The sequence below is a fragment of the Falco biarmicus genome, chromosome 2 (genome assembly GCF_023638135.1).
Source record: "Falco biarmicus isolate bFalBia1 chromosome 2, bFalBia1.pri, whole genome shotgun sequence".
Lineage (NCBI taxonomy): Eukaryota > Metazoa > Chordata > Aves > Falconiformes > Falconidae > Falco > Falco biarmicus.
In genome coordinates this window covers 95,128,549-95,149,105 of record NC_079289.1, presented here as the reverse complement: position 1 = coordinate 95,149,105, position 20,557 = coordinate 95,128,549, and the positions used below count along the sequence as shown (strand labels likewise).

General features: G+C 39.8%; 1 protein-coding gene across 2 annotated transcripts in view; it reads left to right on the top strand.

The window, feature by feature from the left end:
* Window positions 1-20,557, top strand: part of FRMPD4 (FERM and PDZ domain containing 4) — a 298,684-nt gene that overhangs the window by 209,810 nt on the left and 68,317 nt on the right. For both annotated transcript variants that reach the window (XM_056329587.1, XM_056329588.1), the window contains exon 3: window positions 20,308-20,468. In XM_056329587.1, the coding sequence (XP_056185562.1) occupies window positions 20,308-20,468 (161 nt within the window). The remainder of the gene's footprint in view (window positions 1-20,307; window positions 20,469-20,557) is intronic.

Below are 20,557 nucleotides of genomic sequence, written 5' to 3'. Positions count from 1 at the left end.
CTTCAGACAACGGGAAGCAGCCTCACATTCACACACACTGGTCCTCATGGGGAATGCGAACCACCATGATACCTGCTAGTGTGCAACAGGAAGAAACAGTTTTGTGGCACAGGTGATCAAGGAGTCAACAAGAGGAGACGCTTTGCTGGATGTCATACCTACAAACAAAGAAAGGCCATTTGGGGATGTGAAAGTCAGGAGAAGCCTTGATTGCAGTGAGCATAATATGGGAGAGTTCAGGAGCCTGAGAGGAGGGAGCAGGGCAAGAAATAGGGTCACAGCCTTAGACTTCAGGGAAGTAGGCTTTGGCTCGTTTAGGGATCTGCTCGGAAGAATCACATAGTATCCCATGGTCCTGGAGAGAAGAGCAGTCCAAGGTTGATCTTCAAGGAGCACCTTCTCCACACTCTAATTTGGTCCATCCCAACAAGCCTGCATGGAGGTGAACAAGTTGCTCCTGACTAAACTTCTCTTATCAAAGCTTTTATTGCTGTTATCAATTAATTTGCACTAAAGCTGCTACAGACTTTCTCAGTAAGATCCTATTGTTTTATACACCATTGAATAGGAAGCCTCTGTAAATTAAGCAGTACTGCATGATGTTTCCAGAGACGAGAACTAGATGGGGCCATATAGCTGAATTATTAGAATGGTCCTTGACATGCTTATGCGTATGTCACTTAACATTTCCCAAATAAATCCTGGCCATAGGTTGGGATTTGGCATGGGCTGTGGTCTCTCCCCACAAGGGTTTGGAAGCTGTACCTTCTGTTGTGGCGGTCAAGAGAATAACCACAGTGAGAACTACAATGCAGTAATAATGTTGGCACAGGCTGTTCTGTGCCACTTGCTCTCCGTGCCGGGAACAGCCTCTGGCATAATTGATTTATCAGTATTGCTACAGTGACAGAAATGTTCTAGGCCAATAGTGCTTGCATATTATTTGAAAACACATAACAGGGAGATGAGGGATACTGGGAGGTTTTTTGTCCCTTTCCAGAACAAGACTGGGTATCTATTGAGAAATACCTGAGAAGTGAAAAATGAGGAATTACTTGGACAACACTTCCATCTTAATGAAACGCCATTTTCAGTTTCCACTATATATGAATATCTATTTTTGTCGGTAATCCAGCTGGCTGACGTTATTTTTTGCCAAAGGAGAGTTTCTGTTTCCTAGAGAACCCATGTTAAATTATTTCCTTTCAAGGCTTTATCGATAAAGGATATTTTAAATACATGCTGTGTAAACTTGAAAAGGTACACTATGTTGTTACTGATTCTTACAAAAAGTTATTACCAAGCTTCTTGAGACTTTGCATTGCTTAAAAATTGCATGGTACCCAGAGCCACTGTGGCCACCTGCAAAGGCGATGCCTGTCAATGGCAGGCTTTGGCAGGTAAGAGCAACAGTGCTGACAGGGGTAGGTATACTTAAAGGAGAGATTTATCATCTGAACAGCAGAGAGAGAGAGACAGTGAATGGGTTTGTTCTCAATCTTGATGGATGTGCCACTGTATCTTGCTTGGCACCTTATTGTTACAATGAAGTATTCCTGTAAAGTTGTTTAGAAGACCTTAGAAACGTCTTTAAGATGTGCAAGCCTGTACTGGCCCTTTATTTAGTCTCATGATTAGTTAGTTATGCCATACTTTTGATAAACATGAGCAAATCAGCAGGACTTTTCCGTGGAAGTTAACCCTTGTCACTGAGGCAGAAAATGCCTTCTGGTTACCTATCACTTGTATTAAAGACGAAATCCAAAATATAGCTGTCTACTTTTGATTGTTGTGGGCAAGGTTTTGGCATTTTACACTTTGACATGTGAAAGTAACCAAATCGTTTGTAGCACTGTGGGTTGCAGAGCAAAGGGGTATAGAAACTTGATCCATCCAGAGGCTTCAGAGGGGTGTATAGAAAGTTTCATTTGTTTTCTGTGTATGATTTATCATGATCTGTAGCTGACTTACTGAACAGAGCAGCCAAGGAATACCTTCCAGCTGATACGTTCCAATACTATGGTTTAATTTAATCTGATTTAAGTTAAGGGCGAATATGCCTATATCCAGTATATTACCCACTATCCAATACATTAAAAACAATGAGTCAGAAGAGACCTTCCTGAGAAACAGTGAATAAATTTGTGCTGGTAGTGTTTTGGTAGTTGTGATGGGCCCAGAAATAGAAGTGAGACAGTGCTTGTTAGCAGAGATAGTATCTTTTACTGGGATGACAGAGGTAGTTTGGAAAACAAAACAGAACCAAGTCATGCTTTTGGGCAACATTTTCTGGTTAAAAGCTTGCTTGTTTTTCCAGCTACATAAACTGCTCTAAAAATTTGTTATTAGCCAAACTGGTTCTTAAAAGGGTTTTTTTGTGCCTTTAAGCTTACCTTTTTTTCATTTACTGCCATTTTACAACAGATACCATTCCTGTCTAAATACATAGGTACAATATAGCTTTGCTGTAAAGCAGCATGCCTTCCAGTATACCTGCAGCTTGATTAAAGGGTCATGACCTTGTTACAACCAACATCATTCTTTATAGAGTATTCCTAAAGAGGCTGGTTCATAAGGATCTGAGCACTCCCCAGAAGTGCATTAGGCAGTCACTGTTTGACTTTGGGTCTGGTTTCCTACGTGCTTGCTCAGGGGACAGGCACACACTGGGGACTGTGCTTCTGGCATTGTCACTGATGCAGCAGAGCTTTGCTTCTGGAGCTGGCTGGACTAGGAATCTGTTTTGCTGGACTACATTCAGATAGACACAAAAATCAGTTTAGAGGTTTCTACTAGTAGAAGACACAGGCGAGTCAGAAGCTGCTTGTCTTATAGCTTCTTCTCAGTTGATGGGCTTCCCCACAACTTGAGGACCTGGGTCCCACTCCGTAAGATCTCAGCCTTAATTTGAGAAGATTCTGAGTGCTTGCTGCTAGAGCTAAGGACATCAAATACCTGCCATACCAGACTTACTGCTCAGGCTTGGAGGACACCACACATTGTGGGTTCAAACTTGACTCTACATGCGATGTGTCCTGTACCTGGGCCTTCAAACTGATGAAGGCAGCCCTCAGGGGAGCTGTCTACCTTATCATCTCCTGGACAGCTGAATTTAAACATGGGCATGGTGCTCTGAACTCATCAGCATGAGTTTATTTCCTCCTGCAGGACTGCTGCAATACAGTCTGTCTGATCATGGCATAATTAAGAAATCTGGAAGTTTTTATGGAACAGGTGACAATGAGAGCAGCATGTTGGATCTTCATTTGCTGTTTATAGCCTTTGTGGATACCATGAAGTAAGTCTTGTCTATATTCTTCTAAGGCTGTAAGTAATTTGGGATGGACGTAATTTTCTTTCCTGAGATCAGGTCATTTGTCCATGATTTCACTGTATTGACACAGAAACATGTACCGCAACACTTAGCACTTACATCGACATTGAGCTTTCAGAGTCTGGTCCAAAATGAGGAAGGACAAAGTGCTGCATCAAACCTCGTGGCTTTCAAATCCAAGCACAGAGTGTATTTTCGCAAAACTATTAGTATACAAAACCCCCAAGTATTACTTTTTTCTAATATAGAGTTATACAGAACAGAAAACAGCACTTCACTGTATTTAGTAAATACTGCCCATATTGCTCTGTGTTCAAGCAACCAGCATCATCCATATGATACAATAATCACACAAGATAAGCTTTGTTAATGAATTCATGATGGATCTCCTTGCTCTGTAGACTCATCTTCTTTGAAGTTTCTTCTGATGAACCATTAGCTATTCCCATTCCTATACCTACTGAAGAATTCTGGTTTTATCTTTTAAAGGACATGTCTTTCTGGCTCAAAACCCAGCCATTTTATTTCTTTAGTTTCACAGTTTTTATAGTACAGTCTGTCATCCAATTTAATATTTATCAGTAGTAATAACTGACTGCCAGAGTATTTTCAACATTAATTCCGGGTGTCTGTGCACTGGATAGTCCTGCATTCAGAATTACTAAGCAGACCATGCAGGCAGACACTTTGGCTGTAACTTGTTTGCTCATTTATATACAGAAGAATGGAGATGAATAGCTAATTTTGCTGCAGAGAGTTGTCTGCTCTGAATCCCAAACACTCCGTATTTTGTAACTCCAAGAGCCTGATCAAACTGTTGTAACAGTCTTCCAATGGTAGAAGGGAATAATTGTCCCAAACTTCCTTTCCCTTCCTCCCCCTGCCCCATGACTTTCAGTAAAAGAGAATATGAATCATGATTAAGAAAGCAAATTAAATACCTCCAGCATGACTGATTGAAATTTCTCCTAAGGATTATGCTGGAAGCGTAGTCTTGCCTGAAGATCCAGAAAGGAAGGCACAGGCAAATGCAGGCAAGCACCAGCAGAGGATCTGAATGTGCAGATTTTCCTGACAGGATTGTACCACATTGTTTCAGTCTGAGGGACTGATTTGACCCTAACAGCATATAAAATGCAGGCTTATGTCCAGCTGTTCAATATGGAAGCTGCAGAGCAGCCTCAATTTTACAAGAGCTATGCAAAATGGAAATGAAAACCTGATCTTCCGATTCCCTTAGTTGCCACTACGAGGAGATCTTAGAGGAGGGGATAGGTTTTGTTCTTGCAGAAAGGATTCAGTTCATGCTCATGTTTTATTTCATCTGGCAACATGTACACAGCTTTAGGGTTGAATTAGTGACAGTTCCTCTTCTAAGGATCTAGGGTCTACTGTAGAAGATTTTCCAAGCAGTGTAGCAATTGTAACTGTGAGAAAAAAGGATGCCAGTAGCTGTACGCTGGGATCTGCACACAGTGGCTGTATCTTGGCTTGTGTGTGCTGGAGTAATTAGAACCCTTTAAAGTTGGAAGTTGTTTTCATCTCGTTACTGTGACTTTACACTGCCTCACCTGTGTTTTACTGGGAAATATCCTTTCAGAGTGACCAGAAGTACAGAGAATGCAAGTTAATCGAGCACACTGTGGACAGCAGCGTTTGATGGATGGTGAGATAATAACTGTTGCCAAGGCCTCCTGGTGTTTTTCTGCTTCCCACAAACACCACCTTTGTCTTGCCTGGGCTGAGTTTTACTCGGGTGTTACTATAAGTCAGGCTGCCAGTGGACTCAGAAAGGAATTAAATGTTGATTGATGTTTTCACTAAGCTGCAAGAGCACTAAGGAAAGGCATCCTGGTAGGGGAAGAACAAGTTGAGTTTTTGTCAGTCTCTGGGAGGAGGCTGGAAGAAGGTTATGGAATTTATGGAGGTTTCTAGAAAGTTTTTCTTTTAATCTTTCCTGCACTGAGAGTCCGTAATGTACACAGATATAACGTGGAGTGTTCCCAGTAGTCCAGAAGTTTGACTGCAAATTTCCTTTTGGTAGTAGTAACACTTTTCCCATGCTTTGCACAATTAAAGGGAATTGAGGGGTTTTCTGGTGAGTGGCTTCTCCTCTGATTTCATCTCTACCAACTCTTCTTTCCTTCCCATTCCTCCTTCTGTTGCATGTTTTGACTGTGAAAAGTCACCCTGGATCTGGTGTGTTCATGTTCCTTGCTTCTTTCCTCTCTAATCACTCTTGAAAGATTGTATATATGGCCTGTGGTTTGCTTGGTGCTTGGGTTTTGTTTTGGTCTGTTTCCCCAAGATGGTGCTAGTGTATCACCTTCTTATGAGGATGGGATTCTTGTTTCACACCTGGGTGCTTTGAATTGTAGATGCCCGGCATCTACCTATAGTTTAAAGAGGAAAACTTACAGTTTATTAGAAATTAGTTTCTTTTTCCTTCTCTTTTAGGAGAACAGAAGAGCTTAAGTTTCATCAAAGAAGCGTAACAAAGATTTACTGCAGGACATTTTATATTTTTTTCTGCAGTTGCAATTTTTTCTGTTTTGTTTTGTGGTTTGGTTTTTTAACTCTTTATGCATTTGAATCAGGCCAAAATCAGGAGGTAGAAGTATACTTCCTACAGCTGGCAATAGAATAACCTACATAACTTTACAGAGTGTGGGTACAGAAGCTTAAATGAGACATTTTCTAAAACACAGATAAATTTTTTCCCCTGTTATTTTACCTATAGCAAAACTATAATGGTCAGACATAATGTCCCCTAAAATGCTGATGTTTTAGTGGATCTTGTTTTTTCCACACCAGAGAATAAACCGTAAACCATGTTCTATAAGGATAGGAATCTAATTGAAAATCTTAAGACTTTTCCAGCATCAGTTCCTCATGTTTATGGAGATTTTGACAGGGCAGTGAGTAGGTTAGTTATCCATTGCTGGAGAAGACTTGTTATTTTCTCTTGTCAGTTGTTTTAATTCATTTTAGGAAATAGTAGAGTGAGCTTTGCCTTTTTTAGTTCCAGTTGTTTTAAACCAGTTGTGAGAATTTGTGACTGCTGTTTCAAAACAGAAGTTAGAGAGTAATTTTATTTCCAGATGTGATAGATGTTGTATTTCCTGCCCCTAATTGTGAATCATATAGGCTTTGAAGTTAAACGGCTTGCCAGAACTGAGTAAAACTTCTCTAATTAATCTTTCTGAGTTCTTGATTTCCGGAATAATAACAATTTGATTTGCATATTTTGTGAAACAAAAATGCTATATGATTAAATGATGAAAATTGGTTCTATTTATAGAATAGACTTTATGTGATATGAAAATATAAAGGTTGGTTGTCTGAGTAACTGAAGATGCGAAGGAATGTTTTTCTTTTGGGGACTGTGTGCGTTCTACCTATGCTGACCTGTTATTCTATTGAAAATCAGTCTACTGAAAGTCCAGAAAGTGATTTCCTACTTTCACTTTGTAGGCTGTGACATGACCAAGAAGTGCATAATTTCTGGAGATGTCAGCAAAGATACTATATATTTGTGTGTATATGTACATTGATGAGTTTGTGGTGTTTAACATAATAAAGCTGAAGGAGGTGGTGACCACCGTGAAGCGGGTGTGGTGGTGGGAAGGTGGTGGCCAGCGGGGGCTGCTGGGGAGGTGGCAGAGCAGGGGGGCAGGAGGCTGGATGAGCCCGTGCACATCCCAGAGTTAGGGTGAGGGTGGCATTGAAGGTGTTACAACGTCAGGCTGGTGGCTGAACTCTGAAGATCAGGGGTGTCCTGGGCTGGAGCCAGCATTGCCCTGGAGCTGCTGTTTGTACAGGTGCTTTAGTGCTCGGGTCCATCAGAGACTGGAGGCTCAGAGCAGCCCTTCTGGCGAAGGGTGATCTAAACAGCTGCTTGGAAATACTGAAGGGCCTGACTCCCATTTCAGCCAAAGCATGTTGGGCTGCTCTGACATTAGTTTATATGACATGTAAATGAAAATACAGGCCTCTGGTGCCCCCAGAGCAGAAAGCTCAGACCTAAGTCAGCAGGTTTGGCTCGGCTTTTCATTCCTTGGTGGGAATGCTCTTTACATTTACTTTTACAGCAGACATTTAAACCCCAAGTTCAGTGTGCTTTTGGTGGACACTAAAAGGAGGCCACGATACCTTTTGTAAAGAGTCAAGGGTTTAACTGGTAGAATTGTGCAGAGGTTTCCCTCTTTTTTTTCTTTTTTTTTTGTTTTTTCATGTGCTATGCCGTGCATTTTAAATTATGCCCTATGTTATAAAGGCCGCTGTGGTTCAGTGATGTTATGTGAAAAGTAAAGTGCTTTGGGCCAGGAAGTGTGATCTAACTATAAAACATTATTATAGAATACCTTGCATAATTGAGATGTAGTAAATTGGGGACTTCTTCACTGGAACATTTCTTACAAAATTGATTTATCCTGATGGTAGACACTGCGGCTTAATGGAGAGATAGTATTGGCTTAAATTTAGCTACTTTACAGTTAGATCATGCAACAAATTATGTTTAAACAAGTGTGTGTTTTGTCATCCTGTTATTATCTGTTCTGTTTGGTTCTGTGGGGTTTGGAAAAGAAAAAGAAAAAAAAGCCTTGCTGTATGTATGTATAGTATGGCTACCAAACAGCATGCCTTCCTTTCAGCCTGAGCCTGCGGGTGACCGACACTTACAAGCTAAACCGATTTACATTCACTGCCAGTGGCTCAAACCCATCCTTGTTTTTAACTTTAAGAAATAAGTAAGAAATGAACATATTTCAGAACATTAGGGCTTGTTTTCTTCAAGTTTGGCCTGTTCTGTGAATCTGACCAGTGTATGTACAGAAAGATTACATTTTGTATCTGGTATTACAGTAGGTTGAAAATAGGTATAGTATCAGTGACCAAGATTTTGTTTTAATTGTACTTGGTTGTCTGAAAGCCTGAGACTCTAAAGTCTTTGTTTTAGCACAGCATTTAATGTTAGAAATGCACCAATGTTGTTTTTCATTGAAAAAAAAAATCAGTATTCCAAAATACTTTTGGTACATTTTCAGTTCTGAAACTTTGAAGGAAGGCCTTGATTTATGGTTTTCATGAGGATGGGTTTTGAAGAGTTTATCAGCTTTTAGATTTCAGAAAAGAGTGATATTTTTCTGGCTTAACCCAAAAGCAAACTATCTGTCTAATTGTTCTGAACTCCTAAGTGAGGATTGTCATAGAATCGTAGAAAGGTTTGGGTTGGAAGGGACCTTAAAGATCATCCAGTTCCAAGTCCCCTGTCATGATCAGGGACACCTTCCACTAGACCAAGTTGCTAAAAGCCCCATCCCACCTGGCCGTAATTTGGAATTAACTGAAAACTATAAGTCTGATAGAAGCTAATGATAAATATAGAAGTGAACAAATTCTCCCTGATATGCAGGAAGGGCAGCTCTTCTAGACCACTGGAGCTGTTCCAGGCATCAGTAGCACTGGCTATGGTTGTGCTTTGTATGTATGCTCCTGTCAGACCTGAGGGAGCTGATTGTGACAGTAACTCTCTCCTTTTCAGTGCCCTCAGTGCAGATTAAAGGGAAAAGTGAGTTCAAAAGACCTTGCAGAATTGCACATTATTTTTACAAACGTCTCGAAGATGTTGATCGGAGTTCAGAGATGAAGCTTGTAGAAGTTAATTATCTATCAGTAAGATTAAGTTTTAGAAAGTTCTGACATTAAGAATATTTATGCCATTTAATAGTCTTGCATTCCTTGTTAAGAGTTTATTACATGTATAAAGACTGCATTTTTCATAAGATTGTGCCAATTATAATGCAATGATAATTAAACTTGAGTTTTATGTGCTTCTTTTAAAATGGAGAAGTGCTGTATTAAAATCTTCATATTTCTGCCTCGTCAAAAGTAAATGCCTGTTTAGAAACCTTTCTAAAGCTTTACTTTATTATTTATAATAGGAAAATGATAAAATCATGAAGCAATATGTGCTGTGTATATTGCAGAAGAAATTTCATTCCCTAATTCAGTCATTTGTTAAATTTTTTTCAAAATGGTAAATTTTTCTTAAAATTTAAAAAATATTTGTGATAGGTGAAGAACTGTAGAGGAGCAACATGCAGTATTAAGAGAGAAAATATCTCCAGATACCTTTCTTTGGGTTTATCATTTTGCTCTGCTGATATGCTGGTCTGGGACTGCCACTGTGTAGACAAGAGTTACACAACTCACTCTGGCTATTCATTTCTCGTTTCATTTCAGAAGCTGTAAATGCTTGGTTTTCTCTGCAGGAAAAAAGCATAATCCCAGTGTCTTAAACTTCACAGGTAGTTCACCTAAAATTATGATTCCTGTTAGAAACTGCTGAAGTGAACAAAAAGTTTGTCTATACTAGCAGGTTACATACTAAATAATTCTATTAAAATGTATCCATTATCTCATATATATTTGGTATATTAGTAATATTACTAAAGTTGGGTTAGACATTGGCTGTTTGTTTATTAACTGGTTCTATAAATTCCTGTGTTATGTATGTAGGATTTTGTGATCAGTGTTTATTATTCTGTTGTACTTACTCAGCCACTGCCTGGGACAAAGCATCCCAGCTTTACCCTCATATACACCCTTCTCCTTTTTGAGTCCCTAACACAGCATTTTCTTTCACTTTCTTATGCTTTGAAATCAGTGTTTCACTAAAACCCTTGACCATCATTCCACAGTGTCTGAACTCCCCTTCTGGCACATTTAATTTGCCCGCCTTATTAAGACCTTCCACTATCTGTTTACAGTGAATTGGGACTTCTCAAGATGAACAGGGAGAGTTGATGTGCTGATCATCCTGGCTGCAGCCAGGATTATAATCCCACCCCACCCCCCCACCCCTTACTGTAAATGACACTTGTGCTTGACTTTTTTCTTTACCTGTAAGTAGGGGGTTTCTATCTGAGTAGGTTTCCCTAGAGCAGCTGTCAACCCAGTTTAATCCCAAGGGGTCTGTTTTGAAATGTCGTATATTGCCTTTTAGCTCCTTCACCTCGTGAGGAAGCTTGCTGGCAGTTCTGAATGCAAGGAGGTAATGTTTCTTGTACATTATTACCATGTGTACTGCCTTTAATAATATTTATACAAATACTGTCGGACATAGTAGATTAGTAGTTGGGCATTTTTTTCATATACAGGTAAATAGAAATTACCCATAGGCTTTAGTGAAAGCTTCTTGGATATAATGAAGCTGAAATATGATCAGCAGCACCCCTATTTTTGAGGCATATAAAATACCCTGTGATTACTAGAAATGCTCTTACTTAGAAAGGTTTGCAACTTACTTTGAAATGAAAAAGTAGGCCCAGAAAAGTCATTCAGTCATGTTGTGCTGCAGTATAGCGAATAATCTGTCAAGGGAAAAAAAAAAAAAGGATCAAACGCACCTGATTTTTTCTTCTTTCTATATCCCAGGTTTAATTTTCACGTGACAGCTCTATCTGGCAGCCTCACCTCCCATCAATGCAATCTGCCATTCTAGATAATTTCAGTTGAGTTCTCTTTCTCGTTTTGCATTTGCTGAGGAGTCATAATGGCACACTCCAAAATCAGCAGTCAAGAAGAGTAATCCTCTCTATCTGTATGTTGTTAAAAGAGAGTGGAAAGAGATGGTTTCTCTTTTTCCTCTCTGTCCTAGAGGCCTTCTCCAGGGTTGTTACAGGATTAGATGTGCTTTGAAGACTGACTGTGAAGACTTAGTTACAGAATGTGAAGGCTTGATTTTGAGGCTTTTATGAGTTACTATGAAAATCTTTTAAATTCATTTTATACACCTTGGTTGCTTATAGATCCCTTTCACTTTACATAAACTTACTTGTCTCTTATAACCAGAGAATGAAAAGTTTTTTCTTGCGCTCATTGCTTCAGTGCAGAAGTTGGACAACTTTATAAAAGCACAGCAACTTTCTAAGCTTGCCTGTGCCTGAGTCTCCAGGGAAGACAATTCATGCCCAGCATGGGAAACTGGAGACAGCGTGTTGTACTGATCTACAGATTGCTTCTCCATGTGTCCTTGAAGTCAGAGAAACTCATGTTTCTAACTGGGTTGCTGTGTTGCCCTTTGCTGAAGTCAACTCTCCAACCTGCTTCTGAGTGCAGAGAGCTCTACCCACCAGAATGATAATAGTAGTTTATATCCCTGACCCTTTAAATACAAGATCATGGCTAAACTAAGGAGCTGCAGTATTGAGTACCCACTTTGTATCTACTAACCCATACGCTGCTACTTCCACCTGATAGCTGCTTCCATCTGATGCTTAGTTTCTACCTGAGAAATGCTGTGTTTTGCTGAAGAGGCAAAAGATGAAACTCTGGGTTGATGTGGTACCAGCAGAAGCGATGGCTTTGGTTCAGGAGCCCTCCAGCGTAAACTGTGAAAAGGAAGGAAATGAGTAGATAATTCAAAGCCCTTTCTGTGACCTGCTCATCCATTCAATTGCTGGGGGAATAGGGAGGATTAAGTTCAAAGGAGAAACAAATGGGCTTTACTTCCGCTGTGAGTGCTTATCTCCATATGCTCTTAACTGGACTGAGTTAGCAGAGTTAGGCACATACAGAGATGCTGAAGCAGGGGCTTTGGTATTTCAGCTGTTTGTTCATGCCAAGCACAGCTGTACCAGGGGGTTACAATGGGCATGTTAATTCTGGATTCCATCTACGTACCATGTTACCAGTGTGCCCACGCTTAGCATTTACTGAGAGTGACATGTGCATGTTGGAGCAAGCCTCCAGTATCGCACCAGACTAGATTTTTTTTTTTAGTTGGGAGCTTTCCTAATCTAATCGGCACCTTAAAAGCTATTTCCATGGTGTTTCTCCTCCCCCTTTCTTTTTTTTAATATTTCAGTTGAACAAATTGTTCATGTTGAGTTGGAGATGGCAGCTCCTTTTCCTCACTGGAAGAGAAATACTGGCGGCCCTCAGCATAGGTCTGTGACGCTTGCTGCAGAGCTCAGCTAGGCAGGAGCTGACAGATTGCTGTTGACAGGGTTAGCATGAAACTTCTGAAATGCAGGATAGATAGGGATTGTTCATTCTGTTTTCTAGAGGACACTTTTGGTCCAAATGAATTTATTGTATATTTGCAGTTCAGTAAATCCTCTTTTTTTTCCCTTGCTGTGTCTTTAGTTGCAACAGTTTATTGATGTGTGTATAGAAGATAATGAAAAGCTACGTTTCAGCTCATCTTTACAGGCCTCAGCATCATTCTCTATCCTGAATGGAGTTGCTCAGATCACATAAAGAAAAATGCCTTTTGTGTGGAAAAAACCCAAGGTGTCCTTCAGATCCTACCCCACTAAGTGTAAGAAGTTCCTGCCTTGAAGGAGAGCCAGTAGTTCTGATTTCTGACAAAAACATCTCACACAGTTTTCTTCTTGAAGGGCCTGGGCCAGGCACGTGGCCAAACACCCTGCCTCCCTGAGCTGTGCCACAGCCCGTGCTGCCTACACAGGAGCCAGCTTTCTGAAAGGCTCTTTCCAGGAAAGAAATGCCAGCAGCTTCATAGGGTCCTAAGCCTCTCCTCCAGGACTAGGCAAGGCCCGCTTGGTGGTGCACTTGGGGCCCTTGGCAAAACCAGCCCATGTTAGTCCTGGCCATTCTGCTGCCCTGGAGTTGCTTGTGGGATGCAGTTGACTCTCCATCCACCATTTTGTCCACCCAGTCTAGTACATATGAATAATTTGTGAGCTTCCTTGCCTGTGAAAACTTGCTCAAGCCTACAGAGTGGGCCCCTGAATCTCCTTCTGCCTACAGGCTTTGAAACTGGGAGTATTTGTGCTGGAGCCAGTGTCACCCTGGTGAAAAGAACCTGCTAGGATAAAATTGGATGCAGAAATGCTGTTCAGTGTATAGTGTGTAGCAGCATAATTACACATTAAGGGGGAGGGCTGTCAGTATGCTTTATGTGTTGTATGTGTATGGGTGCAATTTAGACATACCGTTGGTGCATCAGCGTTGGCTCTGCATTTCAGGCAGTAAGGAAGGCAGAGGCTGGCATCATGCTCTGCTTACAAGGGAGGCAATTCCAGCATTCAGGTGGCCAGTGTTGCTGGGAGCTCCTTTTTTCTTCCTTTGGGAGAGTTTCTCCTTCGAGGTTTTTTTTCTAACAGATTTAAGTGTTGAAAACCTTATTTATTTTCATTTTTATCCTTTTTGTTGTGTTGTTCTTTAACTCATCTTAAGATATTCATAGTTCATCTCTGCAGGGTTCCTTCATATCTTTCCTTCCCATCCTCTGTGGTCCTTTCTTTGCTGTAGCCAATTTCAGTGAGATGTTTCTATGCAATTTCTGCTATTTGGATGGTGCTGGAGAAGTCCCATCCCAATACAGCCAGCAGGACACTGAACATTCATCATGAAAAGAGCTCTAGAAATGCTTGTGGTCATCCTGAGAGGAGGAAAATAAGAGGGAACTTCTCTGGCAATCTGTAGAGACTGTTGCAAAACTCGCAACAAACCACTTGTAGTCTGCAGTTGGGGCTTGAGGCTTATTTTCATGTCTTTGTGGGATTCAAGTAGTTTGTTTACTTCCCAATATACAGCATTCATATATACAGTATATGCAGAAAGCAGAAGTATTCACACATTACATGTGTAATATTCTCAAGGTGCGTGCTAATTGTCATTGTAAAATATACTTCCAGTTTATTTTTCCCAGTGCCTGCCTGAAGCTGAACATAAATCTTTTTATCCCTCTAAATTTGTATTCATGTCAGTTTTATTCACTGTGATTTTGCTTCACTTTGTCTTGCTTTAGATTGCACATCGTGCCCAACAGTGGAAGAGGAGTGGATTTTGAAATTTTTTTACGTGTCAGATTTCCCTGTATCTAATTTTATCAAAAAAGCTGTCACCAACTCCTTCTGAAACCAGCAAACCTTCTTCTTTCTAATTACATTTTTACCATATGTTCATCCAGATGGCATATGCCAAACATTTTCTAGGGTGCTATAAAATGACCCGACTTTAGAGGATCGAACTGCTGAAGAGGCTTATAAAAAAAATGGAATTGACACTGGGGCAGAAAAATAGTCCTAGAAAGAAAGAAAGGAAAAAAAAAAAACACCCAAAAAACCAACTGATCTATCTTCCCAGTTGTGTTTTGTGCTGTGATAGTGAATTCTCAAGATACACACCTGTACAAAAACAGTGAAAATGTAGGGTATATTTTATTGAAGTGTTAACACTTGACTCCTTTTTGAACAACTGAAAATAAAACTTTTGTCTGATGAGTATGTCTGAAAAGAATTCTGGAGCTGTGAGCAGCTCTCTGGTTTGTTGCAAAATGGAGTAAAAAAAGAGTTTGTTAAGCCACCAGATTCTCTGTAGGAGCAGCAACTTTACTTAGCAGTGTAATAACTATTTGGGAATTTTTTTTCCTGAAATATCATTTCCAAGTAGAAGACAGATACAGCTGATGCATGATTTTGACACTCGTGTCCTAGATCTTAATAATTCTTGGGTTTGGGATTTTTTGGAGGAAATAAACTGAGGTATACTGAGGGGTGCCAAGAAATTGAGGAATTAAATTAAATAAAAGGAAGAAGCTTATTTTTCATATTTAGTTACTAGTTAAGATAAAATAAGATAACTTTTTCATTCTCTGGAGAGTTTGTGCATTTGTTCTCACCTGTGGCAGTTTCCTTGTAACTGTAATTGTTGTTTTGATAATCTTTCCAGATCATCAAGGGGAAAACTATAAAATGCCCTCCTGTTATTATCAGCTTACATAATATTGCCTCAAGTCTCAAGCTATTTTACTTTGTGTGAATTCCTGAAGACAGGCAATTGAATGAGAGTCAAATTTACTTTCTTATATTGCTGCAATAGCTTTTACAACTCCCAGTTGCAAAGGACATTTTGAGTGCACAACCCAAGGCTCTGAACAGAGTGTGAGCCAAGATGTATTTTTGGGGAAGGGTGGGCAGAGGTTCATGGTCTCAGCGACTGAGATGGACAATTGTAAATGAAGGTTTTCTCTGCGTCCTTAACTTGCATAGGTCTTTTTGAAAATCACAACTGCAGTCAAAAAAGCAGGTCCTCCACCTCCTCCAAATTAATGAGACAGGATTTTAATAGTGCTCAACAATTTGAAGTGATTTTGTTATTTCTGAATTAAACCTTTGATAAAAAGTCCTTATCTCCATCCTCCTCGCCCACTTCCACTCATCAGCCCATGAGTGGTTTGACATTTCCAAACACTCTTCTCCCATCATTGCCCAGGATTACACCTGCTGTGTCGCAAGTCAAAACAGTCTTATTTTGTAGTTAAATCAATCTGTATATGAGAGACATTGTAACTATTTAAAAACTAAGGATTAAAACCTTCAACGTTGAGAACTGGTGTTTACCTTGGCAGTAACTGAAACAAGCTGTAATGTGGCAATACAAAATGCAGCCTGTTGCTATGCGGTCACGATATGATGCAACAGCCATTTGATTATGGTTGAGTTGTTTCAGTGTTTGTGGGCATGCAGCTGTATTAAATTCACCTTAGGTCTCACCTTTTCTGTTGGTTTTTTTTGGATGTCTTTGCAGAAGAGCTAAAGTTGTTCAGGTACCTTTGTTAGGTATTTTCAAAATAAGGTTTTTCATAAACAGGTTCACTGGATTCATGCTGAAATTTTCAGTTTCTTAGAAGAGTTAGACCCCCTAAGCATTTTCTGTATAACAAATTTCAGCCTGCTGAGGTCAGGCTTTCTAAGCTACCATAGACAAACCTCTCAGAATTAGCCCACTAATCCCTAAGTGTCAAGGAATGATACATCAAAATCCAAACGCTGTAAAAGCATTGTGCTTGCATACTGTGCTTTTAATTACTAATATGAATTATTAAATCAAGCTTTCATTTTAATTACAGTCTTTGTTTAGATATTCCTTCTGTTATTCAGCGTGTAATTTGAATGAGGAAATGTTAAGAAGATTTCCATAGAAAGTGTTACCAAGTTAATCGTTATGTAGCTAATAATGTGAAGATTCAAAGTGCCAGCCTTAAACTGTTACCTCCAGCTTTCCCGGTCATGAATTCAGGTATGCTCTTGTTACATTAGTCTTCCCATAATGTCCTGGGCAGCTGAATTGTGTTTGCAGGTGCTGGCTGCCTTGTCACACAGCTGATCAGTGTTCCCCAAGTATTTTTCTTTCCTAATTTTCTTCCTCCTTCACTCACTGTAGGCCTCTTTGTAGATGAGTGTGCGCATGAATTTTATGCCACCCTGCAATGCCTTCATTCTCCTCTGTGTGTTGGTGCACGCAGTCAGATGCTTTCTCTTGTTTCCCCTGTTACTCTCTTTTGAGTAGAGTAGTTGCCACAGAGAGCTTTTGAGAGTAAGTACCTGGAATTACACTTCTGCTATGATTTTCTGTAGCTGGTAGTTTATCTCTTGAAAGAGGCTGGTGTATAAAAACTCTGTTCAAGAAATTCTGTAAGAATTACTCTCTTTAATAATGGAAGCTGTCTCCCACAGCTCACAATAACAGTACATCAGAGAAGATAGCCTTTTGTAAAGCAGGGACTCATCTCAGTCATTGAAAATGGTAGGAAATAAGTATCTCTCTTTGAAAAGGCAATCGAAGGGCAGCTTGCATTTGTGTATGTGGAAAGAACAGTTCATACTTAAATTCTCAACCTTGTTCCTTTTCTTCCATTTTTCCTTCAGAAAAGTAAATCTTTAGGTATGATCTAAGCAGAGTACTATCTAAGGACATTTTTCTTGCATTTGAGGCAAACGGGAAGTTTGCAGTGTTGCAGTTATTCTTGTAAGATGTTTCACTGTTTAAGTGATGCTCTGTGTAAGGTTCCCCAAGGTGGCTGTTTTGAGTTCAGGTTTATGGGATTCTGGTTTAGAACTCCTAACATAGCTATTCTTCAGAAGTCAATATTTTCCATAGCTAAGATGGATATCAAATGCTTCCAGTTAATGCAAAATTGAAATTAGTCTTGAACTATGGTACTACAACTGACATCTCAATAATGAACTAGCCACAGGAGGAAGCAGGTTTGTCAATGTACCATCACAAAAAGCTTTGAGTATTCATCTAATCTCTTCTGGGATCGTATTTGTATATCTTGCTGCTCTCTTGAAATACACTTCCAACATACTGAATGATACAAGAATATCTGATGCAGCAAGTTGTGGAAGCATGAGAGGCAGAGTCTTTTTAGTTGATGTATTTGAAGGTGGATAACCTTAAAAATCAATAAAACCTGCTGTGCCACTCAGAATCATGATGGACTGTTCCTCGCCGATTAGGCTTTAAATAACTGATGCTGTGCTGCTGCAGATTCTCAGTACAAGCCGATGCAATGGCTGGAGGCAGGCATCCAGTAGCAGAGCTGCTCTTTTGAGCAAATCTTTATGTCTGCTCTTGGAATTTGTTATCTGAAGTGTAGCTGTTGGTGGGGCTTTTGAGGGGTCGTTTTGTTTGTGGTTTTTTTTTTTCTTCTTCATGATTTAGTTTTCAAACAGGCTACACAAGTGCTTAAAGAGAGAATGTACAATGGCAGGAAAGTAGTTCTCAAAAGCTCAAGCAGTATTTTCAAGTTGCTTGTAAATATGGCATTTCCTCTTTGGAGACAGCGTCAGCTTGTATTGCAGAAATGGACACAGCTATTAGACACAAATGATTAAATAGAACATTTTAACTTTCTGGTAAGGCTGTGACCTAGAAGAGGTGACAAATGCAATTTTATATTCTCTACCAAAGCAAAGTACGCAAGTTGAGATAGGTAGTTTTTTCAATACCAGTGACATCTCAGAAAGTGTCCCAGTTGAAAGACAAAATGTTTGAATATCTAGAAGGCCACATCATAAATGGGAGTTGATGGGGAGGAGGGTGTCTGGGAGGTCTTAAAGATAGATTTCATAAAGAGTTTACATTTTTCTAACAGTTCTTTTGAATAAACATAATAGAAAATTACCTGAAACTAATTGACAAAAACTGGAGGAACAGGAGGAGCTGGAGAATGAAGTATCAGATGTGTTGCTCTACCTAGTAAAAGAAAATGTATTTCCTTTGCTGACTTCACCTTATGCAGACACTAGGAGAGCACAGAGATACTCTCTCTCTCCTATTTTTGTGAGGATGTAGCTTCTGCTACCTCTGATCATATGCATAAAAAGGCAGCATGTTACTCTTAGGCAGACTGAATCTTGTGATAGGGATAGAGAGTTTCTTTGAAGAAAAGCCCTAGAAAAATCCAGTCGCAGGAATAAGCTCCCACTGAGAGTTTACTGAGATTTTGCTGCTCTTCTGTGTATCAGTAATAGAAGAAGACCACAGAGAGAATGGAAATTGATGTCATGCCCAAGGTGGATGTGTTGGGGAAAGATCAAAGAAGTTTTTGTATGTTATTGATGCTGAAAAGTGATCTCTGAATGATGCCTTTCTCCTTATGGACTGCCTTACTGGAGTTCTTCAGGGAATTGTATCTGAAGGTGGAAAAGGGACGGTAAGAGAGAGCAACAATTCTGGTCACATGGGATGTCTGATAACTCTCATGTTATAACATGTTATATATAAGATTATCAAGGATATGGGAAAATCACTTATTTTCATGTTGTTAATTATTTATGAGAAGATCAACTTTCAAAATGGTGATACTGCCTACTGCTGTAGGGATATCTGCCTATCTGATGCTCTTTGCGGTGTCTTATGTTGGGCACCTGGCCGTTACCTTTCTCATTGCAGGAGCCTGTGCCCTCCCTGCAGACGGGGCTGGGACTTGGCTCTGTTTGTCTACCGCATTTATCCATCAGGAGCTGGAGTTAGTTCAGCACTTGCAGATTTATAGTCTCTTGTAGATAAATAAAGAATTAACTTTCGGCCAGGCAGCTTTAAACAAATACTATCTGAGCTCTGTCAAGACTGCAATAACCCGATGCCACGAGCTGCAGGTCTGTCTTCACGCTACGCTGACCAGGTATTGCTTGTTGCCTGCAGTGGTGACTGGGTTTCCTGATGCACGTGAGTTCAGTTAATGGCATTTGGAAGGGTGTGACACTGGAGCGGTCTGTCTGTCTCTCTAATCGACACTGGGAATTGGTAGCCGTGATTCAGCAGGGAGCTCCAGGCATTGGGTGGGAAACCCAAACTATGTTCCAGCACAGTCTGCATACAGCATCATTCACATTTCAGTGATTATTAATGTTAATTTAGAGGTCTCTGTGCTTTTAAACCACGACCTCTTTCATGGATATGTGATGTTGGATAGCTTTCATTTTTATTTTCTGCTTGAAAAATCAAGATTTTTCCCTCCAGATATGACAATTCTTTCTTCTAGGTACAGTAAGTCACCTTTGTCATAAAACTGTAGCTGAAAGTAAAGTATTTTAGTAATTGCCGATAAACATATTTTCTTGATACCCTCTTTTTTTTTTTCTCTCTCTCTTTTTTTTTTTTTTTTTTTTCTGGAGTCACACTTTGTTTACCCGAGTAGTAAATATAGAGCTGTTACGTGTGCCTTAGGTAGTCTGTTGGGGAGGACTCAGCTCAGAAACTTGCTTAAAATTTTGGAAAAACACATTTAAATATGTGTCTCTTCTTACAAAAGGCTGGTGGACCCTTGTATTTTACATTAAGAGTAGGTCACTCTATCATTTTTCCCTTCCAGAAATGAAGGATGAAAGATTCAAGTACTGATGACAAAGGCTTTATTATTGGGTTATTTTTCTTTCATGTATGGGGTATAATTAAATGTATGCTGTCAAAGAGACCTCTTTATAGGTTGATACTATTGATTAGTGTTTGAGACCTGCCAGCAGCATCATTACTTTGTGTATTAGAAATTCTAATAGAAAATTAAGTTGATGTTTTAATTCCTATAGTGAGAACATTTCAGGTATTCATCTCATATCGCTGCAGAAATTGCTTGGCTCAAGTAGGTACCACAAAATCATGTTTTAATGATTTTTTTCCTTTTTCCATCTTTTATTTTTTTTTCACAGTCACATGACACAATCAGCCACATTTGAAGACCCTCGAATAGAGAGCTGCCAAATAACCCCTCCAGCTCCTCGGAAAGTGGAAATGAGGAGGGATCCTGTGCTAGGATTTGGGTTTGTGGCTGGTAGTGAAAAGCCCGTTGTTGTACGCTCAGTAACACCAGGTATGTTTTCCCCACATGACCACAAGAAACAAACTTGGATTTTATCTACTGAGATGAAACACAGTTACAAATTTGAGTACTGTTAAAAT